General features: G+C 45.4%; 1 protein-coding gene across 2 annotated transcripts; it reads right to left on the minus strand.

Moving 5' to 3' along the window:
- Positions 1–942: 942 nt before the first annotated feature.
- Tti1 (Telo2 interacting protein 1) lies at positions 943–24,437 on the minus strand. Of its 2 annotated transcripts, none has more exons than XM_028188373.2 (18): positions 24,025–24,437; positions 23,532–23,674; positions 22,091–22,265; positions 18,429–18,618; positions 17,908–18,049; positions 16,513–16,681; positions 15,682–15,890; positions 15,158–15,349; positions 11,705–11,905; positions 10,851–11,021; positions 9,868–10,083; positions 8,935–9,077; positions 7,851–7,946; positions 6,963–7,269; positions 5,906–6,095; positions 3,748–3,846; positions 2,735–2,963; positions 943–1,249 (listed from the first exon to the last, which is right to left on the minus strand). In XM_028188373.2, the coding sequence occupies exons 1-18, from the start codon at positions 24,213–24,215 to the stop codon at positions 1,046–1,048; spliced, it is 3,267 nt and encodes a 1,088-aa protein (XP_028044174.2). In that variant the 5' UTR covers positions 24,216–24,437; the 3' UTR covers positions 943–1,045. The 2 variants fall into 2 exon arrangements, with proteins under 2 accessions (XP_028044174.2, XP_089584532.1); XM_089728406.1 differs by having other exon boundaries at positions 23,532–23,642; positions 24,025–24,162.
- Positions 24,438–25,045: the final 608 nt, after the last annotated feature.

Raw genomic sequence — 25,045 nt, forward strand, 5'->3', positions numbered from 1 at the left:
ATACTAGATTCATCGAGCGAGTAGATGAGCTCACGAGGCTCTAACTTGAGGACGTTGCTAGCACTAGCCCTAGCAAGACCAGTGCTTCGCAGAGGGGGAACCTCGGTCTTCCTCATCCCCCTTTTCTTCTTTGGAAGCGCCGGAGTCCAAAAAAACCCGGTCTGTTACCCCCTCGACCGGATATGCGTAAAAGGATTCCCCGTGGTTTAAAAAAGAAAAGGGCTCCGTTGTAGAAAATAAAAGTATGACAATCGCGGTCCGCACGTTTCATAGATAAAAATGTATTTACGGAAATAACAAAGATATCAATGAGAAAAACGAGGTTTTTTTGCGGATTATCTATCTGAAGTTTGGAGTAAAATTGGTACATTATCGACTTCGCGCTTCCACGACGCGGTGATCAACGCTTTCGCAATCCGCGAACTCTTTCTCATTTTCGAATTGACGTCAACAAAGATAATGCGGGGAATATTATTTTATTAAATCACGTATTCTGTAGTGCAACTTGTCACTGTTCTCGCCTAACCCGTCGCTTGCGACGAAGAGCTCGACATTTAAATTAACCCTCAGACACAGCCCACTGAGTTTCTCGCCGGATCTTCTCAGTGGGTCGCGTTCCCGATCCGGTGGTAGATTCTGCGAAGCACGGCTCTTGCTAGGGTTCGTGTTAGCAACACTCCGGTTTGAGCCCCGTGAGCTCACCTACTAGTTAAGGTTACACTGAAATAGCCTCTCAAGGCTATCAGCATAGGTAGGAATAAAAAAAGAAAGTCACATGTGGTCGCGATCCTCAGCAGTGAAGGAACGATATAGAAGAAAAATAGAACCCAAAGAAAGATTAAGGATGAAGAGGAAATAACTATAGTGTGGAATATACCACAGCAGGTTTGTTACCTAGGGGGCGGCGGGGGCGCGAGGCGGGGCGGGACTAAATAAACAAAGTTTTTTTTTTTTCAATATTTTTAATCTAAAAATATACTGAAAACGACCTGATACGTACATACACTACACGGCGCCGCGCTCACAACACTAACTTCACTAACAATTACGAGACCTCAAAGTTGAATATTAGTTTGATATTGTTCTCATAGTTCTTGTTCTTGGGTTGGAAGGGCGTCCCGACGACGGGCGCGAGGCTGGGGTCCCTGGGCCGCAGCACGGCGTCGTTCCTGCAGAGCCTCCGCAGGTGGTGCCAGGCGGCGCCGTAGTCGTACTCTAGCACCGTCTCGTAGAACTTGACGGCCGCCGCCTGGAAACGGAAATTATATTATATATTCATATTAATATAAAATGTTATGCTCAAGGGTCTAAACACGGACGCCTTAAACTAGGACGGGGCCCTTGGGCACACAAGAATTTGAGGCCCTTTTGGAAAGTAAAAAAAGCGAATTATAATAACATTTTTTTACTGAGTTTGAGACCATTTATTATAGGTAATCAAATACAGTATGATATAATGTCATTAATGATATTAGAATGCTGCTGGTTTTTTGGTTACGATTTCGATAACGGTTTCTTTCGGGATTTCTGTTGAGCAAAATCTTCTATTATAGGCATAGTATATGCCTTCTAAATATCTTCTGATTACTGATTTGTGAAAAAAGTGTAATGTGCCCGACAAAAATGTTTAGAGAATAAACGTGTGAGCTAAATTGTTGGTCTTTCGGGGCCCCCTGAGAATGGGGGCCCTGGGCACGGGCCCCGTGTGCCCTTATGGTAAAGACGGTATTGGGTCTAAACATATGAAAATTTCACCGAGCCGCTTGAGGTGCGCCGCAAAAACTCGCCTCAAATTTGGAATACGAAATTGCTCTGTGGCAGACTTAGGGGAAATCCTGGTGTTGATCCATGCGGGGTCAGCTCCGTTAACGGCACCACGTGAAACTTTTTTTTCCTACCTCAGCTGATGGTCTTGAGAGACCACGTCAGCGTAACTTTAATTAGTAGGTGAGCTCACGGGGCTCAAACCTGACGACGTTGCTAACACGAACCCTAGCAAGAGCCGTGCTTCGCAGAATCTACCACCGGATCGGAAACGCGATTCCAAGAGGTATCCCTGCTACTTTTCGAGAATATAGGGATACTTGGGGTCGACATTTCGAGCGATGTCCTATTTCGGAGTCATTTGGAAGGCAAAGCCAAGTTGGCGTCCAAAATGCTGGGAGTCCTCAACAGAACGGAGCGGTACTTCACGCCTGGACAGAGACTTTTGCTTTATAAAGCACAAGTCCGGCCTCGCGTGGAGTACTGCTCCCATCTCTGGGCCGGGGCTCCCAAATACCAGCTTCTGCTGATTTGACTCCATACAAAAGAGGGCCGTTCGGATTGTCGATAATCCCATTCTCACGGATCGCTTGGAACCTCTGGGTCTGCGGAGGGACTTCGGTTCCCTCTGTATTTTGTACCGTATGTTCCATGGGGAGTGCTCTGAGGAATTAGTTACATAGTAGCTATATTTGAGACCTTAGAACTTATATCTCAAGGTGGATGACGCATTAACGTTGTGGATGTCTATGGGCTCCAGTAACCACTTAACACCAGGTGGGCTGTGATCTCGTCCACCAAGCTAAGCAATAAAAAAAAATTCATCGCGGCCATTCGGCATTGCTGAAGTCCATAGGCGATGGTAACCACTCACCACCAGGTGGGCCGTATGCTCGTCTGCCTGCAAGGGCAATAAATCTCTAAGGTATAATTTATTCGATATTTGATATGAACGAGTCTCGGCTGTGACCTGCAAGGGCTTGGGCTGTTTCTTGGAGAGGTAGGGGTCGACGCTGTGCATGGCGTCCTCCAGCGGCTCGCGGCCCAGCGCCAGGTCGGGCGCCAGCCGCGGCAGCGCGCGCAGCGAGCACAGCTGCAGCGCGAACGCGCGGCTCAGTCGGTACGAGGAGCCGGCGTCCTTCAGGTAACTGTCCCTCGAAGACTTCTTCAGAAACCGGTAAATGTGCGGCAGGACTTCCCTGTGAACACATAAAAATTTCAAACACTCGTTTAGTTTCCTTGGTTTTGGAACGAAATTCCTTATGAGAATTATTCCTTATGCGGAGGGGTACCCTAACCGGGAAAAAACGTCCGTAACGTAAGATTTTTATTAGTAGCGCACACAGTGTACGACTTAACTTTGTAATAACGTACAAAAAATAATATCTTTTTTTATCATTCATTGACCATGATCTCAGAGCGTTCGTTTGCGCAATACACTAACTCATATGCAAACAGCCGTGAATGAAGTGTACCACAATAAGTTCGCACGTTACCGAATGACCGTGGGTTATTGCGAAACCTTTAGTTTTATTTTCTTTATAGAACTTATAATTAATATTTTTATAATAAGAAACTTCGTTCCTATCCGGTGTCCCACGACACCACACATCTTTTTTTCAATTTATTGCTTCAAGATGTGGACGAGATCATGGCCCACCTGGTGTTAAGTGGTTATCGGAGCCCATAGACATCTACAATGTAAATGCCGCCACCTAACTTAAATGAGTTCTAATGTCTCAATTTTTACATTACAACGGCTGCCCCAGCCTTCGTACCGAAGTATAAATATTAACCTAACCATTAAGTACATGTATTTTCTACATGGATACCAAGTTTCAAGTCGATCGGATGCATGGTTCAGTAGTTATAACGGAACATCCGTAAAAACCACTGTAGATTTATATATTAGTATAGATATATGTTTTTTTTTTATAAAATTGTAATGACTTTTATAAATAGAGTATAATAATGTAAGCTCACTTGATAGCTCTGGCCCTGATGAAGTCCTTTGAGACGGAAGCCATCGTGACGAGCAACTCTATCGCCCACCGCATGATTATAGGATCGCCTTCTTCAAATCTGAAATTTAATTTACGTAAAATAATATATTCAAACCCCCCACGCCACCTCCCCCCCGCATGTAGGAAGCTTGTTGTAAGCAATCTAGAATGGTGCCTAGTGCTGCCATCTAGTATGGATGTATGTAAGTCTAGTATGGTAAGGAAAGTATGGGATTAGGAGATACCATAATGTAGCCGACACGCGCACTTAGAGCACCGAGAAGTGACAGATGTCAAGTCACGAGTGCCCTGTTATATTTTTTTAAGGGATTTTATGACCTGGTAACTAAGACCTTTAAGTCATGTCTTCTTATTTTAATATGTAGTCTTAATTTTATGAAAATGATAATATGGAGTGAAATAAAATGAAATGAAGATGATTAATTTGAGACACTAATCAACAGGGATGACATAGAAATGAAATGAGATAAGATGATATGGGAAGAAATATAATCTTAGTAAAATAGTGGTCATTTACTGAGATTTTTTCAGTGGACTTTTTAGAGGATCTCGAGAAATTACGTTCAGCGGCTTTGTTTAATTTTTCCACATTTGTGCACTTTCACAGATACTTAACAGTTAATAAACCACCGTTATTACACATTTAAACCTGAAGAAACACTAAATAGACAAAATAAAACAAATCACACAACTTCACTCCTCGCGTTCCCGCCAAAAAGTCTTGCCGCGGTAAAACCTTAAAATCCACAGATCGTCTTTTCGCCTTAAAAGTGTACAATTTCCAAAAATGTTCGAAATTGAGTTAATATGCGGAATCATTTAGTATCACCAGTATTTTTCTCATGAATACTGTCAAAAAAGCGTAGTTTAGTTTTAGTTTTTTTTTTAGTTAACCTATCTATATTTTGACTACTATTAACAAAATTAATACACATGTTAAACCTTTAAAACACTCTCCTGTAAAATTTTGTAAGTTTTGAGATTATCTTTAAATTAATAAGTGAAGCAAAAATTTTGTACGAAAATTGCGCGGACGGAGCATGAAAATGCTCATTTTTTTTTTAAATTATGCTTTAAAAATACAATAAATCCATGAAAAAACATTACACACACTTCCATGTATTAGTCACACACACGCAGCCATATTGTTTGTATATTGTCAAACTTTTCTTATTGCTTATAGTCTGTGGTCAAATTGAGAATAGATTAAATATTCTTTGTCTTCATTAATATTTGCCTGAAGTGTAGTCTTGGCGAAATCTGTGATTATATAATTTGACGATAGAACCATAATAATGTTAAAACTTATAATTTCACTTAATTATATTGCATAACAAGTATTCTCTGGACGTTTTTGCTGGCACTGTTGACAGTTTTAGACGAGAAGTCTACAAGCCTTGCTCAATGAGTTTTTTCAATTAAGTAATAGCGTATTTGGTAGTAAATGTGTAATAATGTAAGGTCTTCATGTAATGTTATATATAGTTTTTTTTTTATATAATGAACCGCTTTTGCTTCCAATGCATGCATTCGGTACTTGTAATCGTGTTAGCATTTAGTGTGAAACCAATGTATATGATACCTGTAATGTTCTGTGCTAATGTATAACATGTTGGTACCCAATATATAAAATAAAATAAATAAAAATGAAAGATGTGGTGTCGTGGGACACCAAGTAGGAACGAAGTTCCTTCGGCTAATGTAGAATCGACTCAATTTGCAAAAAAAAATCGTGCTCAATTTTATGTAGGTTTTCTTGATTTTTTTTCTCTTAAATTTTGCTGATTAGTTTTTATTTAAGTGCAGGAAAGTATGTAAAAGTAAAAGAAAGAGGGAGAAAGAGAAAGGTATTATACACTACTCGCTTGTGTATGCGACTGTCGCGCCTGCGCACGTCTCATTTAACGGTTTTATTCCACGCACTTTTTTCCACGGATTTTTTCTTACGGTTTTACTATCACATTTTTTTCAGTTCGGTCGCGCAGCAAAATCCCTATCCCCTCCAAAGCTGCCGTAAGGAACTTCGTTCCATTTATAGTCGCATTTCGAGTACCGCGCAACTACTAGTACAGTTTTAGTGTGAGAAGACGAGATTGGTTTCGAGCGGCTGTTGTTACTTGTGGACGAGCGGCGGCCAGGCGGCGTGCACGAGCGGCAGCAGCAGCGGCGAGCCCCGCAGCACGCGCAGCCCGCCCCCCGCCGCCCGCAGCGCCGCCGCCGCCCCGCGCGCGCCCGCCGCCCCGCGCACGCAGCGCCGCACTATGGCCGCGGTCACACTCAGGTGACGAGCTACCGGCGCCTCTTCCTCTGCAACGGTCACAGATATCTTCATAGAGCTCAACTACATTGAAAGTCCTGTATGGGCTTGTGGCGGCTCACCTATTCGCCACTAAATTGCAAACATACTACTACTTGGGCAACCGCCTTACAATTTCGACAAAAACGCTGTCGCTTGTGATTTTAGACTTTCATCCGTTATTGTTGTTAAAAACACGTTCGGAGATACTTTGACAGCGCATCTCCTCCCGATCTATTAACGGTGCTGAAGCATTGGTCACCGTCCTATTAATTCACCCACAGACGACAGCCCACTGAGTTTCTCGCTGGATCATCTCAGTGGGTCGCGTTTACGATCAGGTGGTAGATTCTGCGAAGCACTGCGCTTGCTAGGGCCAGTGTTGGCACACACCCGGTTTGAGCCCCGTGAGCTCATATACACGTCAAAGAGAAGCTGGAATAGCTGTGTCTGTGGGTTAATTTACTCATCGAGCCCTTCGTCGCAAGCAACGGGTTCGACGGTTCGGTAAGTTACTCCTTATATCATCAGCTACCTATAAGTGAAAGTCTCATCAAAATCGGTCCAGCCGTTCCAGAGATTAGCCGGAACAAACAGACAGACAGACAAAAATTGTAAAAAATGTTATTTTGGTGTATGTACCGTATAATATATATTCATAAGCATGTAGTAAAAAGCGGTTATTTCAATATTACAAACAGACACTCTAATTTTATTTATATGTATAGATAACTAAGGATTATAACTAAGTAACTCACAACGTATAAGATTGTTCGCCACCGACATGTAACACGAAGGTAGATCTAACATAACGGCGATGTATTTACAACGCGCAATGTAACTAAAAATTTCCAAATTCAAAAAAAAGTAATACTAACTCGTAACAGCATCGCCGTAATCTGCCGCGTCGTCTAGCTCGGCGGCCCGGTCCTCCCGGTACATCTCCTCCGCGCTCGGGCCGCCCCCCGGAGGCTCCCCCTCGTCCAGCAGCCGCTCCGCCTCCTGTTGATTCCTGCAGTACTCCCGGACGTCCTCCAGGAGGTCGAGGCCTCGCTCCGGCGGCTTCGAATCCGTTGTATCCTCATCCTTGAACCACTTTTGTAGGCATTCGATGAAAGTAATAAACACTTGCAGGTAGGATTCTAAATTTCTGTCGTAATACTTGTCGCAGCTCTGGACTAGGACCTGTTGGAGAAACGATTTGTTTAATAATATTCATATAATGGCTATGTGGTGTCCTATGGTGGTTTTGGTACCCCCAACCCCCAAAAAAGATGCCTAATATTGTCAAAAGCGATTAAAGGGATATCGGACACCAGCTTTCTCAGAGTATATTACCAGCGTACTGCGATCGCCACGAGTAAATTATGTCTTTTTTTATTACTGACATGGGTGGACGAGCTCACAGCTCTCCTGGTAGTTACCGGAGCCCATAGACATCTACAACATCAATGCCGCCACCCACTTGGATATGAATGAATGAATCCTGCGTTCCAGTGTGTCAGCTGCTATACTAGCCAACTGAGATTTCGACTTCAAGTCTAGTGACGGCATTCCCTTGTAGATGTCTATGGGCAGCAGTGACAATTTAGCACGAGACGTTCTACAGGATCTCCCACCTACCCCATAATATACTCGCTATTTAAAAAGCTGGCAACATATGGGCATATAACTGAAAAGTCTAGAAAGAAAGCTCCCAAACAGACAATTTTTATTCTACATACATTCTCAAGTTTTAATTACACAATTTACAGAAGTACACTCACGTCTTCAACTATTCCATACATGTAATCCAGCATAGTGACGTCACTATACTCCATGACCACAGATAGTATCTGCAGCGCGGACTCGCAGTCCCACGCCTGCCGACAAACAAACACGCTGTTTTTATTCGATCATTATTCGAATCAATCAAAGTTATCAAAGTTTAATAAAATTATATTAAAATAAATTTATACATTTGAGAAACTAACAGAAACTATTTATACATCCATATAATATATTATAGATAAAATATAAGCCAAACAAGTGTGTCCGCCAGTTGCTATTAACACACAAATAAATAGTGAACATAACAAATCTAAAATTATACAAATTATGTAATTATTTAAAAATAAAAATGCAAAATTAAACCAATCAAAAATACTGCTACTACAAATAGGATAAATCAGTAATTACTAAAAAATATCGTAAATTGTATATATCGGATTGTCTCCCGTAATTTCTACCTATGCATTTATTTCACACATTACAATTTTTTTTTTTTTTTATTGCCTTTGTAGGCAGACGGGTATACGGCCCACCTGATGGTGAGTGGTTACCGTCGCCCATGGACTTCAGCAATGCCAGGGGCAGAGCCAAGCCGCTGCCTACCGCTTAATACTCTCCACAAGCCTCGTTTGAAGAAGGAATTACTTGTAAATCAAATAAATGTAAAATGTCTAATTAGTATCTACAACATTTATTTATACAGTTTTATATGTGTAATAATATAAGCAATATTATCATTATATTGTTTATTTGTATATTTATAAAAATATTTTTTTTCAATCGCTTATACACTGCTATTAATTTCTTTCCTGAAATCATCTTTGTCCACATGACGGTTGTCTGGAAGAGAACATTCTTAGCGATAAGCTCGCCCATTGTGCATTTTATATTTAATGTTTTGCATTTGTGTTTATTTTGGTGTACAATAAAGCATACTCTACTCTTCTCTCTCTTCTCTACTCAACTCTACTTATGGAAGCGTCAAATGTCGCACTAAAGCCCTAGAAGATATTCAGTGTAGTGACCTTCGCTACAAACGAACCAAATCTGTGTGACCCGGTGCCGTTAGGTGAGCTGTACCTTCTTGAGTCTCCTGGTGATCTGGTTGGTGAGGTAGTCGGCGTTGCAGCGGATGAGGTCGGCCGGGCCGGCGTGCCCCGCGGCCGCCGTGATGCTGCCCACCGCCTTCAGCCCCGCCTGGTGGAGCAGCTCGTACGGGCTGCCTGCAACCGGGACGCAACCTCAACCACCGCACGGGACGGAGACAGCGTGCTTTTTTTTTAAGCTGATGGTTAGGTTAACTCTAGTCCTAGCTAGAGCAGTGCTTCGCAAAATCTACCACCGGATCGGAAACGCGACCCACTGAGAAGGTGCGCGGTAGGCAGCGGCTTGGCTCTGCCCCTGGCATTGCTGAAGTCCACGGGCGACGGTAACCACTCACCAACAGGTGGGCCGTATGCTCGCCTGCCTACAAGGGCAATAAAAAAAAAGGTGCTTTTATCATGAAGGATGCAACATCCATAATGCAATTGAAGTTGATGCGCAAACGAGTTTATTACTCATCTGATGTTAAATGACTACCAGAGGACGTTATTGAAAGTCGCCACCTATTCTGAGATATAAGGTAGAAATATGTCTTTGATTTAACGTCGGAAATTCAGAAAAAATAAGAATGGTACGAGTACGTAAATAAGTAAGAGTGGTAGTATTGTGGCGGTAGCCATCACAGAACACAAGATAATTGACAGATGCCTCGCTTACGACATTTTCAAGATGAGCTTGCATATATATATCCACGTTCCGAACAACTTTCAGACCGTCGGTCTACCAAGCAATATCACCCGCTCGCTGGAAGATCTTCCCTCGTCGTTAAACCACTACTGAGTTCTACGTGAACTGGTTTAAGCCCCGTAACCGACGTCTCCATCATACCCCATAGCTTCATGGATGAGGTGCTGACCTGATTGGACAGGTCCAGATTGACCAAAATGTCAAGTGAAATAACTGACTCACTGATCCTCTCCAGCACCAGGCACAGCACCTTCATGAGGTAGGGTTGGTAGTGTTCGTGGAGGGTGAGCGCGAACATGCCCACGCCCTCGGTGAGGAGGCAGGAGACCAGCATGTTCCGCTGCGCCTCTCGCAGCGTGGTGCGCGGGGGCGGCGCGGCGCGCGGCGTCCTGTAGCTGATGTCCGTGTAGCGGGTCTCCGTGGCGCCCTCGTACAGCCCTACCACACACGGACGGTTTTCAATCAAACGCCCGTAAGAGTACCGCCATCTATCGCCGAATAGCCAAACGAATATCGAAGGATCTATTAACATCTAGAACGCTCGAGGAGCACAACGCCATCTATTGAAACACACATCGAAGGTACTCGACTTGGGAGGAATGTTTTCGACGATTCTAGCGATGTCGTATCGACTATAAAAGCGTTGCAGAGATGGCACGTAGTCAGTCAGGAACTGCGATACTATAAGACAAATATTTTTTTGTATGGAAACTATCGACATCTTGTAATAGATGCCCCTAAGCTTATATGTAAACTCGTACGTAAACTTATATATTACTAGTAAGTGAGCTCACGGGGCTCAAACCTGACGACGTTGCTAACACGAACCCTAGCAAGTGCCGTGCTTCGCAGAATCTACCACCGGATCGGAAACGCGACCCACTGAGAAGATCCGATAAGAAACTCAGTGGGCTGTGTCTATGGGTTAATTCGCTCGTCGAGTCCTTCATCGCAAGCGACGGATTCGTCTAGAACGATGACCGGTGCTAGTGGTACCTAAAAGCACCGTTAATGGATCGGGAAGATCCGAAATGACGTGTTTTGGGCGACGCTGTCTGCAGTATCGGGGATGTAGTTACCGGCGGCCACGATGAGAGAGGGTTCTCGTGTCGAGCCGCTTTATCGAAGTGGAACTACAGCGCCACCGAATCAATCGCCCAGAATTGTCAAGTGGAGTCATTCTACAGTAGGCTTGGAACACTCACCGGGCACGCTGTCCCGGTGCCAGGCCCTGGGGTCGTACACGGAGACGTCGAGCGTGTCGGCGCTGGTGAGGGGCGCCTCGCCCCCGCCCACCTCCAGCGGGAGGTACCACATGTCCTCTTGTATGTACAGGTTCAGTATTCGTTCTATTAGAGATGTCGGCGCTTTTGGTTCTGGAAGCATAACCGTGGACATGGTCACTGGCCGTTACTAGCCGAGCTTCTCTTACGTAAGAGTCATCATCATCATCATCACAGTCGATTAATCTTGGCAGAGCAATGGTGGTCATGTGCAATCCGTGTTGATTAAACGTAAGAGTTTACTGGTAGTCTAGTGAGTCCGCACGGGTAGATACCACAACTCTGCCTATTTCTGTCGTGAACCAGTAATGCGTTTCGGTTTGAAGGGTGGGGCAGCCGTTATACTGTAAAAACTGAGCTCTTAGAACTTACGTCTCGAGGTGGGTGGCGGCATTTACGTCGTAGGTGTCTACAGGCTCCGGTAACCACTTAACACCAGGTGGGCCGTGAGATCGACCAAACCACCTAAGCAATAAAAAAAAGTATCCGTTCTTCATATATCAAATTACATTAATTTTTAGACTGAATTTCAGAAAAAAATGAGCTTACAGTGAATTCGTCGTGAAATGATAAACGCCGTAAAACAATCCGGCAAACGATCAAATCAATTGAGATCCGGCAATTTAATTTAAGTTGTTTCAATAACATTTTTTAACATTTTATTAAAGTGAATTATAATAGTTAAAGTTCCTCATGTTTCTTATTTGCATCGGGATTACAATTGATGTATTCAATTAGATTGATATCTTTACAAAGATTTTTATTATATAGCTCACCCGATCCGATCCAATTGAGGAGTAGGAAGGCGTCAGGCAGTTTGTGCTGCAGCGCAACCTGCATGAGGCGGTCGGCGAGCAAGTCTGCAGCGCGGGTCGCAGCCAGACCCCGCACGCACGCCGCCACCCGCCGCAGTCCCCCCGCCGGCACGCACCGCGGCCGCACCCACGGCGAGTCGGTCACCGCGCCCGCCAGCACGTCTGTACATACAAGCACGCCCTCACAGTACACCCCGCAGGGAGCCAGCCCGCCCCCGCCCCCCGCCGGCACGCACCCACGGCGAGTCGGTCACCGCGCCCGCCAGCACGTCTGTACATACACGCACGCCCTCACAGTACACCCCGCAGGGAGCCGGCCCGCCCCCGCCCCCCGCCGGCACGCACCGCGCCCGCCAGCACGTCTGTACATACACGCACGCCCTCACAGTACACCCCGCAGGGAACCGGCCCGCCCCCGCCCCCCGCCGGCACGCACCGCGCCCGCCAGCACGTCTGTACATACACGCACGCCCTCACAGTACACCCCGCAGGGAGCCGGCCCGCCCCCGCCCCCCGCCGGCACGCACCGCGCCCGCCAGCACGTCTGTACATACACGCACGCCCTCACAGTACACCCCGCAGGGAGCCGGCCCGCCCCCGCCCCCGCCGGCACGCACCGCGCCCGCCAGCACGTCTGTACATACACGCACGCCCTCACAGTACACCCCGCAGGGAGCCGGCCCGCCCCCGCCCCCGCCGGCACGCACCGCGCCCGCCAGCACGTCTGTACATACACGCACGCCCTCACAGTACACCCCGCAGGGAGCCGGCCCGCCCCCGCCCCCCGCCAGCACGCACCGCGCCCGCCAGCACGTCTGTACATACACGCACGCCCTCACAGTACACCCCGCAGGGAGCCGGCCCGCCCCCGCCCCCGCCGGCACGCACCGCGCCCGCCAGCACGTCTGTACATACACGCACGCCCTCACAGTACACCCCGCAGGGAGCCGGCCCGCCCCCGCCCCCCGCCGGCACGCACCGCGCCCGCCAGCACGTCTGTACATACACGCACGCCCTCACAGTACACCCCGCAGGGAACGGCCCGCCCCCGCCCCCCGCCGGCACGCACCGCGCCCGCCAGCACGTCTGTACATACACGCACGCCCTCACAGTACACCCGCAGGGAGCCGGCCCGCCCCCGCCCCCCGCCGGCACGCACCGCGCCCGCCAGCACGTCTGTACATACACGCACGCCCTCACAGTACACCCCGCAGGGAGCCGGCCCGCCCCGCCCCCCGCCGGCACGCACCGCGCCCGCCAGCACGTCTGTACATACACGCACGCCCTCACAGTACACCCCGCAGGGAGCCGGCCCGCCCCCGCCCCCCGCCGGCACGCACCGCGCCCGCCAGCACGTCTGTACATACACGCACGCCCTCACAGTACACCCCGCAGGGAGCCGGCCCCCCCCCCCCCCCGCCGGCACGCACCGCGCCCGCCAGCACGTCTGTACATACACGCACGCCCTCACAGTACACCCCGCAGGGAGCCGGCCCGCCCCCGCCCCCCGCCGGCACGCACCGCGCCCGCCAGCACGTCTGTACATACACGCACGCCCTCACAGTACACCCCGCAGGGAGCCGGCCCGCCCCCGCCCCCGCCGGCACGCACCGCGCCCGCCAGCACGTCTGTACATACACGCACGCCCTCACAGTACACCCCGCAGGGAGCCGGCCCGCCCCCGCCCCCGCCGGCACGCACCGCGCCCGCCAGCACGTCTGTACATACACGCACGCCCTCACAGTACACCCCGCAGGGAGCCGGCCCGCCCCCGCCCCCCGCCGGCACGCACCGCGCCCGCCAGCACGTCTGTACATACACGCACGCCCTCACAGTACACCCCGCAGGGAGCCGGCCCGCCCCCGCCCCCGCCGGCACGCACCGCGCCCGCCAGCACGTCTGTACATACACGCACGCCCTCACAGTACACCCCGCAGGGAGCCGGCCCGCCCCCGCCCCCCGCCGGCACGCACCGCGCCCGCCAGCACGTCTGTACATACACGCACGCCCTCACAGTACACCCCGCAGGGAGCCGGCCCGCCCCCGCCCCCCGCCGGCACGCACCGCGCCCGCCAGCACGTCTGTACATACACGCACGCCCTCACAGTACACCCCGCAGGGAGCCGGCCCGCCCCCGCCCCCGCCGGCACGCACCGCGCCCGCCAGCACGTCTGTACATACACGCACGCCCTCACAGTACACCCCGCAGGGAGCCGGCCCGCCCCGCCCCCGCCGGCACGCACCGCGCCCGCCAGCACGTCTGTACATACACGCACGCCCTCACAGTACACCCCGCAGGGAGCCGGCCCGCCCCCGCCCCCCGCCGGCACGCACCGCGCCCGCCAGCACGTCTGTACATACACGCACGCCCTCACAGTACACCCCGCAGGGAGCCGGCCCGCCCCCGCCCCCCGCCGGCACGCACCGCGCCCGCCAGCACGTCTGTACATACACGCACGCCCTCACAGTACACCCCGCAGGGAGCCGGCCCGCCCCCGCCCCCCGCCGGCACGCACCGCGCCCGCCAGCACGTCTGTACATACACGCACGCCCTCACAGTACACCCCGCAGGGAGCCGGCCCGCCCCCGCCCCCCGCCGGCACGCACCGCGCCCGCCAGCACGTCTGTACATACACGCACGCCCTCACAGTACACCCCGCAGGGAGCCGGCCCGCCCCCGCCCCCCGCCGGCACGCACCGCGCCCGCCAGCACGTCTGTACATACACGCACGCCCTCACAGTACACCCCGCAGGGAGCCGGCCCGCCCCCGCCCCCCGCCGGCACGCACCGCGCCCGCCAGCACGTCTGTACATACACGCACGCCCTCACAGTACACCCCGCAGGGAGCCGGCCCGCCCCCGCCCCTCGCCGGCACGCACCGCGCCCGCCAGCACGTCTGTACATACACGCACGCCCTCACAGTACACCCCGCAGGGAGCCGGCCCGCCCCCGCCCCCCGCCGGCACGCACCGCGCCCGCCAGCACGTCTGTACATACACGCACGCCCTCACAGTACACCCCGCAGGGAGCCGGCCCGCCCCCGCCCCTCGCCGGCACGCACCGCGCCCGCCAGCACGTCTGTACATACACGCACGCCCTCACAGTACACCCCGCAGGGAGCCGGCCCGCCCCGCCCCCGCCGGCACGCACCGCGCCCGCCAGCACGTCTGTACATACACGCACGCCCTCACAGTACACCCCGCAGGGAGCCGGCCCGCCCCCGCCCCTCGCCGGCACGCACCGCGCCCGCCAGCACGTCTGTACATACACGCACGCCCTCACAGTACACCCCGCAGGGAGCCGGCCCGCCCCCGCCCCCCGCCGGCACGCACCGCGCCCGCAGCCACGGCGAGTCGGTCACCGCGCCCGCCAGCATGTAATGCTACTACTATCTGATAGATCTGGCGACTGACCTCTGGTGGCGACGGTGCTGAGCAGCGTGAGGTCGGCGTCGAGGGCGGCGGCCTCGAGCAGCGCGTTGCACAGACACTGCATGTTGGTGTGCACGCTGAGCGCCGAAACCACGCGCTGAGGGGGCGGCTCTGACCCCAGCACCTGGATGTAGCCGTGCAGCAGGTTCAGGGTCGACAGTTTGCGAGCTGAATCTGGAGACAACAATAATTATTGATTACAATTGATAAACCTTCCGCTAACGGCACATCCAGCAAGTCATCATCAGCAGCCAGCCATTAGTGAGTCTTTAGCCAAAGGTCGGTGACATGACCTAGAGAAATTGATGTTCTCAACAGAAGAAAAAAATCTAAAAGTTATTTGTTGTCCGTTGTGCTTTATCATTCTGTCCCGAGGTATTGATTGATTGATGTATCTAATTTAAAAATTATACACATAGCTATTCTCGCAATATCAAAACTACCAGTCCCCATATAACACAGAAAAGATAATATGATGCAAGAATAAATATATTTTTTAGACTCACCTACGTTATTTAAGACTCTCGGCAGACATGTGAGGGTAGTAAAGAAATTCTCGCACAAGCTGTCCATGGTCTTGTTCTTGGCGTCCTTGGCAGCCGTCGAGAAGTACGTGGATACTGCCGTCGCGCAGTAGTCCGACACTTGACTGTATTCGTCTTTAGACAGAGCTATGAGGACGTCCAGGGCGAGTGGTATCGAAGGCTGCATTGTTCTGTCGATTTATAATTTTTGTTCTTTTCGGGTTATTGGATATTGGGCGAACACTTTTTTTTTAAGGGATTATATGACCTGGAAACTAAGATCTTTAAGTCATATCTTATTTTAATTTATATTCTTATTTTCATGAAAAATGATAATATGGAGTGAAATCAAGTGAAATGAAGATGATTAATTTGAGACATTAATCAACTGGGATGAAATCAAATGAGATGAGATGATATGGTGAAATATAGTCTCAGTAAAATGGTGGTCATTTACTGAGACTTTTCAGTTGACTTTTTGGAGGATCTCGAGAAGTTACGTTCAGTGGCTTTGTTTGATTTTCCCACATTTGTGCACTTTCACAGATACTAAACAGTTAATAAACCACCGTTATTACAAGAAACACTAAGTATGTATGTATGTGTGCATGTATTTTGTATCTACACTATGAAAATGTGAATACTGAAAACACTTCTTTACTATTATAAATATATATTTATATTGATTCGATAAAATATTGTAAAAATAATACATGTTGTACCATCTATTGTCCGATACATACATGGCTATGTTACAAAAGTGATTTATATATATAAATACATTGGCCAGTAAAATACTAAATAACGACTTACGTATTGCATTCGGTCAGCAACCTCGAGCAGAAGACGGACAGCTCCTTCCTGACCTTGTGGTGCTCGTGGGTCCTCAGCGCTATCAGGCTCTTCGTGACCAGCATTAGCTTGTCGCCGGCCATCGTGTACCATTCCGGGCTCCTTTTCGTTATCTCCTTTGTCTTCTTACCTAAAACAAATTTCATATTAAAATCAAGGATGTCACTGTAAGAAGAAATTAATACTTTGATTTATATAATTTTTTTAATTCTCTTGTACGGTACTTTTGTAATTATCCACATACATCCGTCTTTCTCTGACATTAGCTTTGAACTTATTCGTAATTGATTCACAATGTTGTCGTCTCTCTCATTCAATTATTCTTCATTGATCTTGTGCTGTGTGATTATCTATGTATAAATAAAATATTCATAAATTGTTTAGAAGAAATGTAATACGCATATCCACGCAGATTGTTAGTAACGTTTGAAAACAACGCAATGGATAGCATCCATTTCGTTCTGCGCTGTAAAATGCCAATAAAAAAAAATTCCATTTAAAAGACATCAAAATTACCTAACGGATTATTTTTAAATATAACACGTTCATTCAGTGTCTGAACAACGTTCAAAGTCATTTATATATTAAAATAAATAATTACATAGCCAAATTAATATAGATATACACCTTTATATATACCTATACAGACACCTTTGGTGATGGGACGGAAAAAAATCGATCCTGATTTAAAATGTGGATGGGGTTATTTAGACAAATGTTGTAAATAAGTATTAGTGCGATCGCGCCGCGCCCACGCGTTCGTTGATCCTAGCATCAGCTGTTTTTGATTTTATGTTTCATTGCTGGTTTTGTTTTAAAAGTGACGTTATGTATTTTTTATTAAACTATCTTTCATACGGCCGTCTGGTGTAGTGGTAAGTGACATGGTCACTACACAAGGGGGTCGCGGGTTCGAATCCCGCCAAGGGAAGATATTTGTATGATAAATACAAATATCTTTTCCAGGGTTATGGATGTATATTAAATATGTGTATAATAAAAATCTTATATTTATTTCCGTCATCTGGTACCTGTAACACAAGTTCTTTACGAACTTATCACGGGAGCAGTTAACGTGGCGTGACTGTTAGTAAATATTTATTTATTATTTATTTATTTTGCTGTACTAACATGACGGAGCGTAAATAATGCTAATAAAACGTTTTAAAAATATAATATTTTTTTTTAGGATCAGGATCGATTTATTTTCCGTCCCATCATCAACGGTGTCATTAGTGCTATCGTCTGACTTCGTTTTCGCTAGCGGTCCCCTAACACCCTGTATATATATATTATGTAAATGTATGTATAAGCGTTCGTAATCGAATACGCGTACTAAACTGAAAAGACCCTTACTGCTTACTTCTGTGTCAACCTTGTCTTTAGTCTTTTCGAGGTACATCTTTGCGAAATCATCGGCCGTGTACTCGGACTTCTTGTAAAGAAACTTATCGTGCATCGTGATGCAAAGTATCCTGTGGATCGCATCTATAGCGGCCTGAAAATATACAACGTTACAAACGATGCGAGACAACAACAATTTAATGGTGGTAGGACCTCTTGCGAGTCCGCGCGGGTAGGTACCACCACCCTGCCTATTTCTGCCGTCAAGCAGTAACGCGTTTCGGTTCGAAGGGTGGGGCAGCCGTTGTAACTATACGGAGACCTTAGAACTTGTATCTCAAGATAGGTGGCGCATTTACGTTGTAGACGTCTATGGGCTCCAGTAACCACTTAACATCAGGTGGGTTGTGAGCTCGTCCACCCATCTAAGTAATAAAAAAAACCACTTAACACCAGGTGAGGAGTGAGTTCTCCCACCATACCTTTTTCATTGAATGGTAATGTAAATGAATGAAAGACTAAACTATACTTACCACAATAACACCGTGTCCTGGATTATCAGCACAAGTGGCTACGTCTTGCAGCCCAGCTAGCACCCCTGGCAATATGCTGGACAGCATATCAACCACGGCTTTCTCTATGACCGGATCCTTGATGCTGTAATCATCAGTTTGACTGGCGTGTGTTCCGGTGTGCGCAGTCACGCAGTGGATAGCTGCCAATCTGTTAAAATAATAATATATTATTTTACAGCAATTTGGTTAGCTTGTTCTGGATATTCTTTTCTTGGTTGGAGAGTTGTGATTGATTTTGGAATTAACTGACTACAAATCTTTAATAACTTCATCGATGAATATTAAAAATCTTAAGTTAACATTTTATTGTTTAAATTCATTTAAGATTTTAATAGTATGTGTAGCCTATTCTTACCACTAAGCAACTGTGTATGTCAATCCTGTTTGAAGGACAAAATGATTGTTGAAATTGAAATTCTATTGAAATTGTAGTTGAGCAATGACAGTTATATTTTGGTATTTGCGTAGTCGAGATAAGAATAAAATTAGCATGACACATATTAGGCGTGAGCGCATTGACGCCATTGACTGGCTTGCACCAGTGTGTTTTCTGCCTGACATCTATTATTTATTAATATTACAAAACAGGTCAGTCATAGTACATTGTGCACCAAGGAAGAAAAGATAGACACTTCCTCCCGCGTGTAAAATTTCGGGATAAGATGTTCTACTTTTTTCCCGCGGTGCACATACTATTTTTTCTACTACCAGACCGAAAGTTCGACATTGTGAAAAACTTAGCACCCGTGGAGTACCGAGCCGGGGTAAAGAGGCGAAGCCCTGGTGGGGTCTAGGGGTGAAGCCCTGGCCGGGGTTAGGGGGGGGGGCCGGAGCATAGAAAAAAGGAATTTAACTGTTTTTGAATTTTTAAATAAACTACTACTAATTGAATAAGAACTGTCTGATGAACTCATCTTTGTTTAATACTTCACTATTAAATTTTATTGCCTTTTGTTTATTTCACTTTTACACTAAACACAATATTGCAAATTACCCGAGCACAACAATGGCGGAGAATTTTATGTGCGTGAGAGCAGACGTAGACACTAACGCGCAGGCGCACTTGTCAGTACCCAGGGAGGAAAAGTTACACTTTCTTCCCTGTACAGCGGGAAGAAAACCGAACTTTCGGCGTAGGTAGAAGAAAAACACATTTTCTTCTTTGTTGGTGGGGACTTTTTGGCGGGAACGCGAGGAGTGAAGTTGTGTGATTTGTTTTATTTTGTCTATTTAGTGTTTCTTCAGGTTTAAATGTGTAATAATGGTGGTTTATTAACTGTTTAATATCTGTGAAAGTACACAAATGTGGGAAAATGAAACAAACCTGCTGGACGTAACTTCTCGGGTTCCTCCAAAAAGTCCACTGAAAAAATCTCAGTAAATGACCACCATTTTACTGCGATTATATTTCATCCCATATCATCTCATTTCATTAAATTTCATCCCAGTTGATTAATGTCTCAAATTAATCATCTTCATTTCATTTCACTCCATATTATCATTTTTCATAAAATTAAGAATATAAAGTAAAATAAGACATGACTTAAAGGTCTTAGTTACCAGGTCATAAAATCTCTTTAAAAAAAAATTCTTTGTTGGTCAATCGATTTTCGTTTTATTTGCTCAGTAGCTATTGAAATAAATTTTGGTACAGTTAAGATTTTTACATTAAAACAAAGTGTCAATCACCAAATAAAAGAGAAATCATAGATGAATATAAACCTTGAGGTATAAGTGATTAAGACTGAATTTGCACTGACCACTCAGCGAACGCCAGTAAAATTAAAAAGCTGCCGTTATTCCATACATGTTTTAATCTATTTTTATGACACAATATAATCACGTACTTGTTAAACTTGCGTTTTAGTTTATTAAAAATATATATATATATATATATATATATACAGGATGTTTATTGAAATCTATATATAGCAATAAAGTAAATATAAGAGATTGCTGTACATGCCTGTAACTGGCTTACATACCAGTACTTAATTTTATACATGTTAATTTTAAGCTTGAATGTTTTGTGTGTATTGCTGTTGGTGTGTCTAAAGAAATAAATAAATAAAATAAAAAAATAAAGTATTTTGTATGACCCATCACAATGCTTCAAAGTTAGGGTCCTAAGATTTTAAAGGGTAGTAAAGCGTACTGTAAGCCCATAAGGAAAAGTGCCACCATTTTACCTGTTTCTGCTGTCAAACAGTAATGTGTTCCGGTTTGATTCATAGGATATCCCTTTCAGAATACAAGAGATCACAACCTAATGTTACAAAGTGGGTAACATTGCCCAAACTTTGAGCTTCGGGTAACAACTGAACAGGTTTGGATATGAGATTATTCACCCATCAAAACAACACAAAAAATGTAGTATTTTAATTTGAAAATCGATATTCGTTATTTTCAATTCACATTCTGGTCAATATACTTAACTCTCAACATTACTTCTACAAACAAGAATATTAATTTTGTAGTTTAAGATTAACATATTAATAAAGCAATTGCATATTAACGATATAAGTTGCCCTCAATTTATCAGTGTTTGTTTGCAGATTGCAGCGACTTATCTGAACAGAAGGTCAAATGTTAACTTGAATATCAGCGTGCACCAATAATTAATGCACCTTATTAATGCAATTTAATATTTTGCTACACGTCGTTGCGATTGAGAAATGCAATAAAATATTATTAGTTAAACTACAACTACCTTCACTTTGAAAATTATTCTTAAAAATCGACAGTAGTATAATGGGTTTAACATGTTAAGCGTTACATGAAAAATGGAGTATTTTCATTCAGGCCACTGTGCTCGCCGGTGAGCCTTTTCTTATTGAACCGTTCGAGCGATGAGGGTCAGCCGTGAGCCGCATGAGGGTTCCAAGGTAAACGCTTCCTACAAGCCACAGATTGCAGCTAAAAACGCGTATGGAAGTGAACCGCGCGGCCCGTAAGCAGAACTGAACGCCTTGGTTTTCAAATTCAATAGAAAGTTGTAGTTTTTATTAATATTATAACCGTTTAAAAAGTTTTAAAAACTAGACAGTAAAGTCATTAAATTTTATCTACTGAGCAAATTATCCCATTTTATAAATTTTAGAATGAAAATCTCATATTGATAAGAGTTACTGATTTTCTGTTTTTGGCTTGACCCGCATGATGTTCAATGTGTTAAGAATATTTCACAAACGTACCTCATATCCCAAAAGACCCAACAACCATGATTTTGTAAAACCAGTTTCAGTTCTAAAAAAATCACCAAACACAGCTATTCAACAGAATAGCTAAGTACACGCAAATAACTCACGCAATACCTTAGAGCCCTTTTTTTTTTTTAACGCTGGGGAATCCATTTACGCATACCCGGTCGAGGGGGGTAAGAGACCGGGTTATGTCGGACTCCGGCGCCTCCAGAGAAGAACAGGGAGAAGAAGAAAGACAGGGGTCCTCCTCTTCTCCCAATTCCTGCCGGGAGACTACGCCTTGAGAAAGGCGCGCGAGGCACGGCGTCAGCCACGCAAGAGCTACCCCACAAAACCGACTACCGACTAAACCCCATCGAGCCCCATCACTCCGACTCCACGAAACCCACGGTACCGCATAGTGCGCGCCGAAAATACCTTAGAGCCCTAAGCCGGTCGAGTTTGGCAATGTGGACAGCAACAAAGACAGCTTGTGCCAGTAATGGAACCTGGGTCTTCATCAGTTTCTCCCTGAATTTCTTGTCCATATTGAGCATCAGTACTGTGAGGCTCAACATAACACTGAGTTTCAACTCCTCTGGGATTTCTGCAACTGATTTAAAAAAAAAAAGATTAGCTCCTACTTGACTCGTGGAGGACCTTCTCAATATTGAATTGCTAGTATTGTGCTAAGTGCTGTAGTACTAAGCTTGCTAGTAATATTTTACTGTATTGATATTTTTATTTTCTTTGAAGGTTTACATCCTATTTGATGATGAGCAGTAGCCTTTATTCATGGGAATAAGTGACATCAGCACTACCCATCGCTGAACTCTGTTTAAATTGATTTAAAAAAACATATGCTTTGACTATTTCGATACTCTGTAGAGAGGAATTTATTAGTGTTCAATGGAACAAGTGGAAGTGTTCAGTAAAAAAGAGGATGACAAGATTGTTTGGGACAATCACTATGCACACATATGCACTATTCACGAGTAACAATACAATAGCAATAATCAAAACCTCTAAATAGACCTAGAGGTTCCTCACAAACTGTGTGATCAGAATTATTGATAATTCTAATGGTCCTTTTCTGTGAGGAGTTAAATAGTTAGTATTGGGGAGGCCGATTGCAATTTGAATAGTGGTCTACAAGAAGCCTTTATTTACTTTCTAAAGTACACAAATTTACGCAGGCTTCTATAGTTTCAGAAACTTTGTCAGCGATGGCAGGGTCTATTCCGAGTCTTTACTGGTGGATGCTACTGATGCGAAATAATCAAGTGGTTCAGTTTAACTATTACATTTCTTGGTACATATGAGTAAAAATCAATGGCACTAAAACAACTAAGAATAGGATAACTGTTGGGCAGTAAAATGGCAACTTTTAGTAGGCAGCGGCTTGGCTCAGCTCCTGGCATTGCTAAAGTACATTGGCGACGGTAACCACTTACCATCAGGTGGGCCATATGCCTACAAGGGCAATAAAATAAAAAATAAAAACTTTAACCCTATTTCTCAAGGTGGTCATATAACAACACAATACTAAGCGGGATCTAAACTTGTTATTCATAAACAAACAGAAAACTTAGCTTGTTAGTAACTATTATGCTGAACACCACTTCAAATAATGACTTCAGTTATCAGTGGTTTTGAAAGTTTTGGTATATAAATTTAAGAAAAATGTTAAGGAATACATGAACTCATGGTTCGCTTAATAATAATAATGGTCATCATAACCCATTGACATTAAAAAGTCAAGACCATTAAATGCCATAAGCCACATTAAACATATCATGTATTTCAAATATTCTGCTAATGCTTAAAATTTTATTGTGTTAAAATGTTTTTTATAACTACCTTCAAATAAACTACTTACTCATCCCTGGCCTGTCTTTATCAAAGACCAGTTGCAGTAAGCCGATTTCAATTTTCATGCACATCTCAAAACTGTTCACTGTGACTCTTTCCAATACTGCCCTCATGCCATCTACAAGTTTTCTTTGCAGTCCATATTTTGTTCTATTATTAATGACAATTCAATTTAATAGATATTGTTATATGCTTATAATTTAAATTATTAATGACATTTAAATAAATGTTTCATCAAGACAATAAAAAAAAGGTATAAACATTTCAATTTAACAGAATCAATAATTGTTTTCTGAGAATTTTACCTAACTTAAACAATTAATACTACATTATCGCTCGTTAGACGAGTCATTGAATTTGCCAGCTCAAATTACATTCAACAGGTCCACAATTTCTAACCGGAACAAACTTGACATATATCATTCTGCACTATATACTTTTCTGTAAGTAAATGTGAGCTGATTCATCAAATTTACATATATATGTAAAGAAGTACTTACTCGATTTCCGTCGAACTAATATGCGTTATGAAAGGGAACAACAAATACTGCTGTAGTTCTTGCACAACATCTTTCTTTAATTTTGTTATCTTATTAACGAAGTTTGAGACAGTATCTGCCGTGGGACATACCATAAGCATGTCGCAAACGGGCTTAATACGATTAAAAGCTTCTTTTAAAACAGGATTCATTTTGATGTGTTGCGTTTTTACCACTTGAATTCATTCACTGTATTTAGCACGTTTGTTTCACAAAATACACAAATTATACATTTTATATTATTTTTTACCGAGAAGCGCATTTACACGATGATTTGCTAAACATTTTGTGTGTTTTATAAATTGAATTATTGAACAAAAACAACACTCGTGAGATCGATCAATAATCGGGTGCATTTCAAAATCTTGTATGACAGATCTTATTCAATCTAGTTGTCAAACATGTTTCATCTTTCTCAGTCTTTTCACATAAAATGAAATAGCAGATGGTGACAGTATAAGGTTTAAGTGCACTGATGCCCTTGTTCGTTTCGTTAATGAATAGAGGGAACTCGCTCTCGCCCCCGTCATCTGACGGCCGGAGTCCCTCAAGGCTCCACGTTCTCCCCATTATTATGTAGATTGTATATCAACGATATACCCCAGTCTCCGGAGACCTATATAACGCTCTTTGCCGATGACACGACTATCTACTGCTCGTGTAGGAAGAAGTCGCTATTGCATCAGTGACTCCAGATCGTAGTAGCCACCATAGGACAGTGGTTCCGGAAGTGGCGCATTGACATCAACCTCACGAAAAGCACAGCGGTGCTCTTCATAAGGGGTCGCCCTCCGAATACCACTTTGAGCAGCCCACTTTCTAATAAGCGCTTTAACACCTCCGCCATTCGCCCCTTCACTCTCTTTGGCCAGCCCATACCATGGGCCTCGAGGGTCAAAAATCTAGGCGTCACAGAGGGATGAAAATTCGATCGACAGAGGGATGACAATTCGACCCCATATTAAAACGGTACGCGACCGTG

The sequence above is a fragment of the Bombyx mandarina genome, chromosome 06, assembly GCF_030267445.1.
Source record: "Bombyx mandarina strain Sakado chromosome 06, ASM3026744v2".
NCBI classification, from domain to species: Eukaryota; Metazoa; Arthropoda; class Insecta; order Lepidoptera; family Bombycidae; genus Bombyx; species Bombyx mandarina.

Coding starts and splice junctions, on each gene's coding strand:
- Tti1 (XM_028188373.2), bottom strand. CDS start 24,215: ATGAATCCTGTTTTAAAAGAAGCTTTTAATCGTATTAAGCCCGTTTGC. Junction 18,619..22,090: donor GACCGGCTTAGGGCTCTAAG/GTATTTTCGGCG, acceptor TTATTTTAACAG/ATTGGCAGCTATCCACTGCG. Junction 11,022..11,704: donor CCTCAATTGGATCGGATCGG/GTGAGCTATATA, acceptor TTATGCTTCCAG/AACCAAAAGCGCCGACATCT.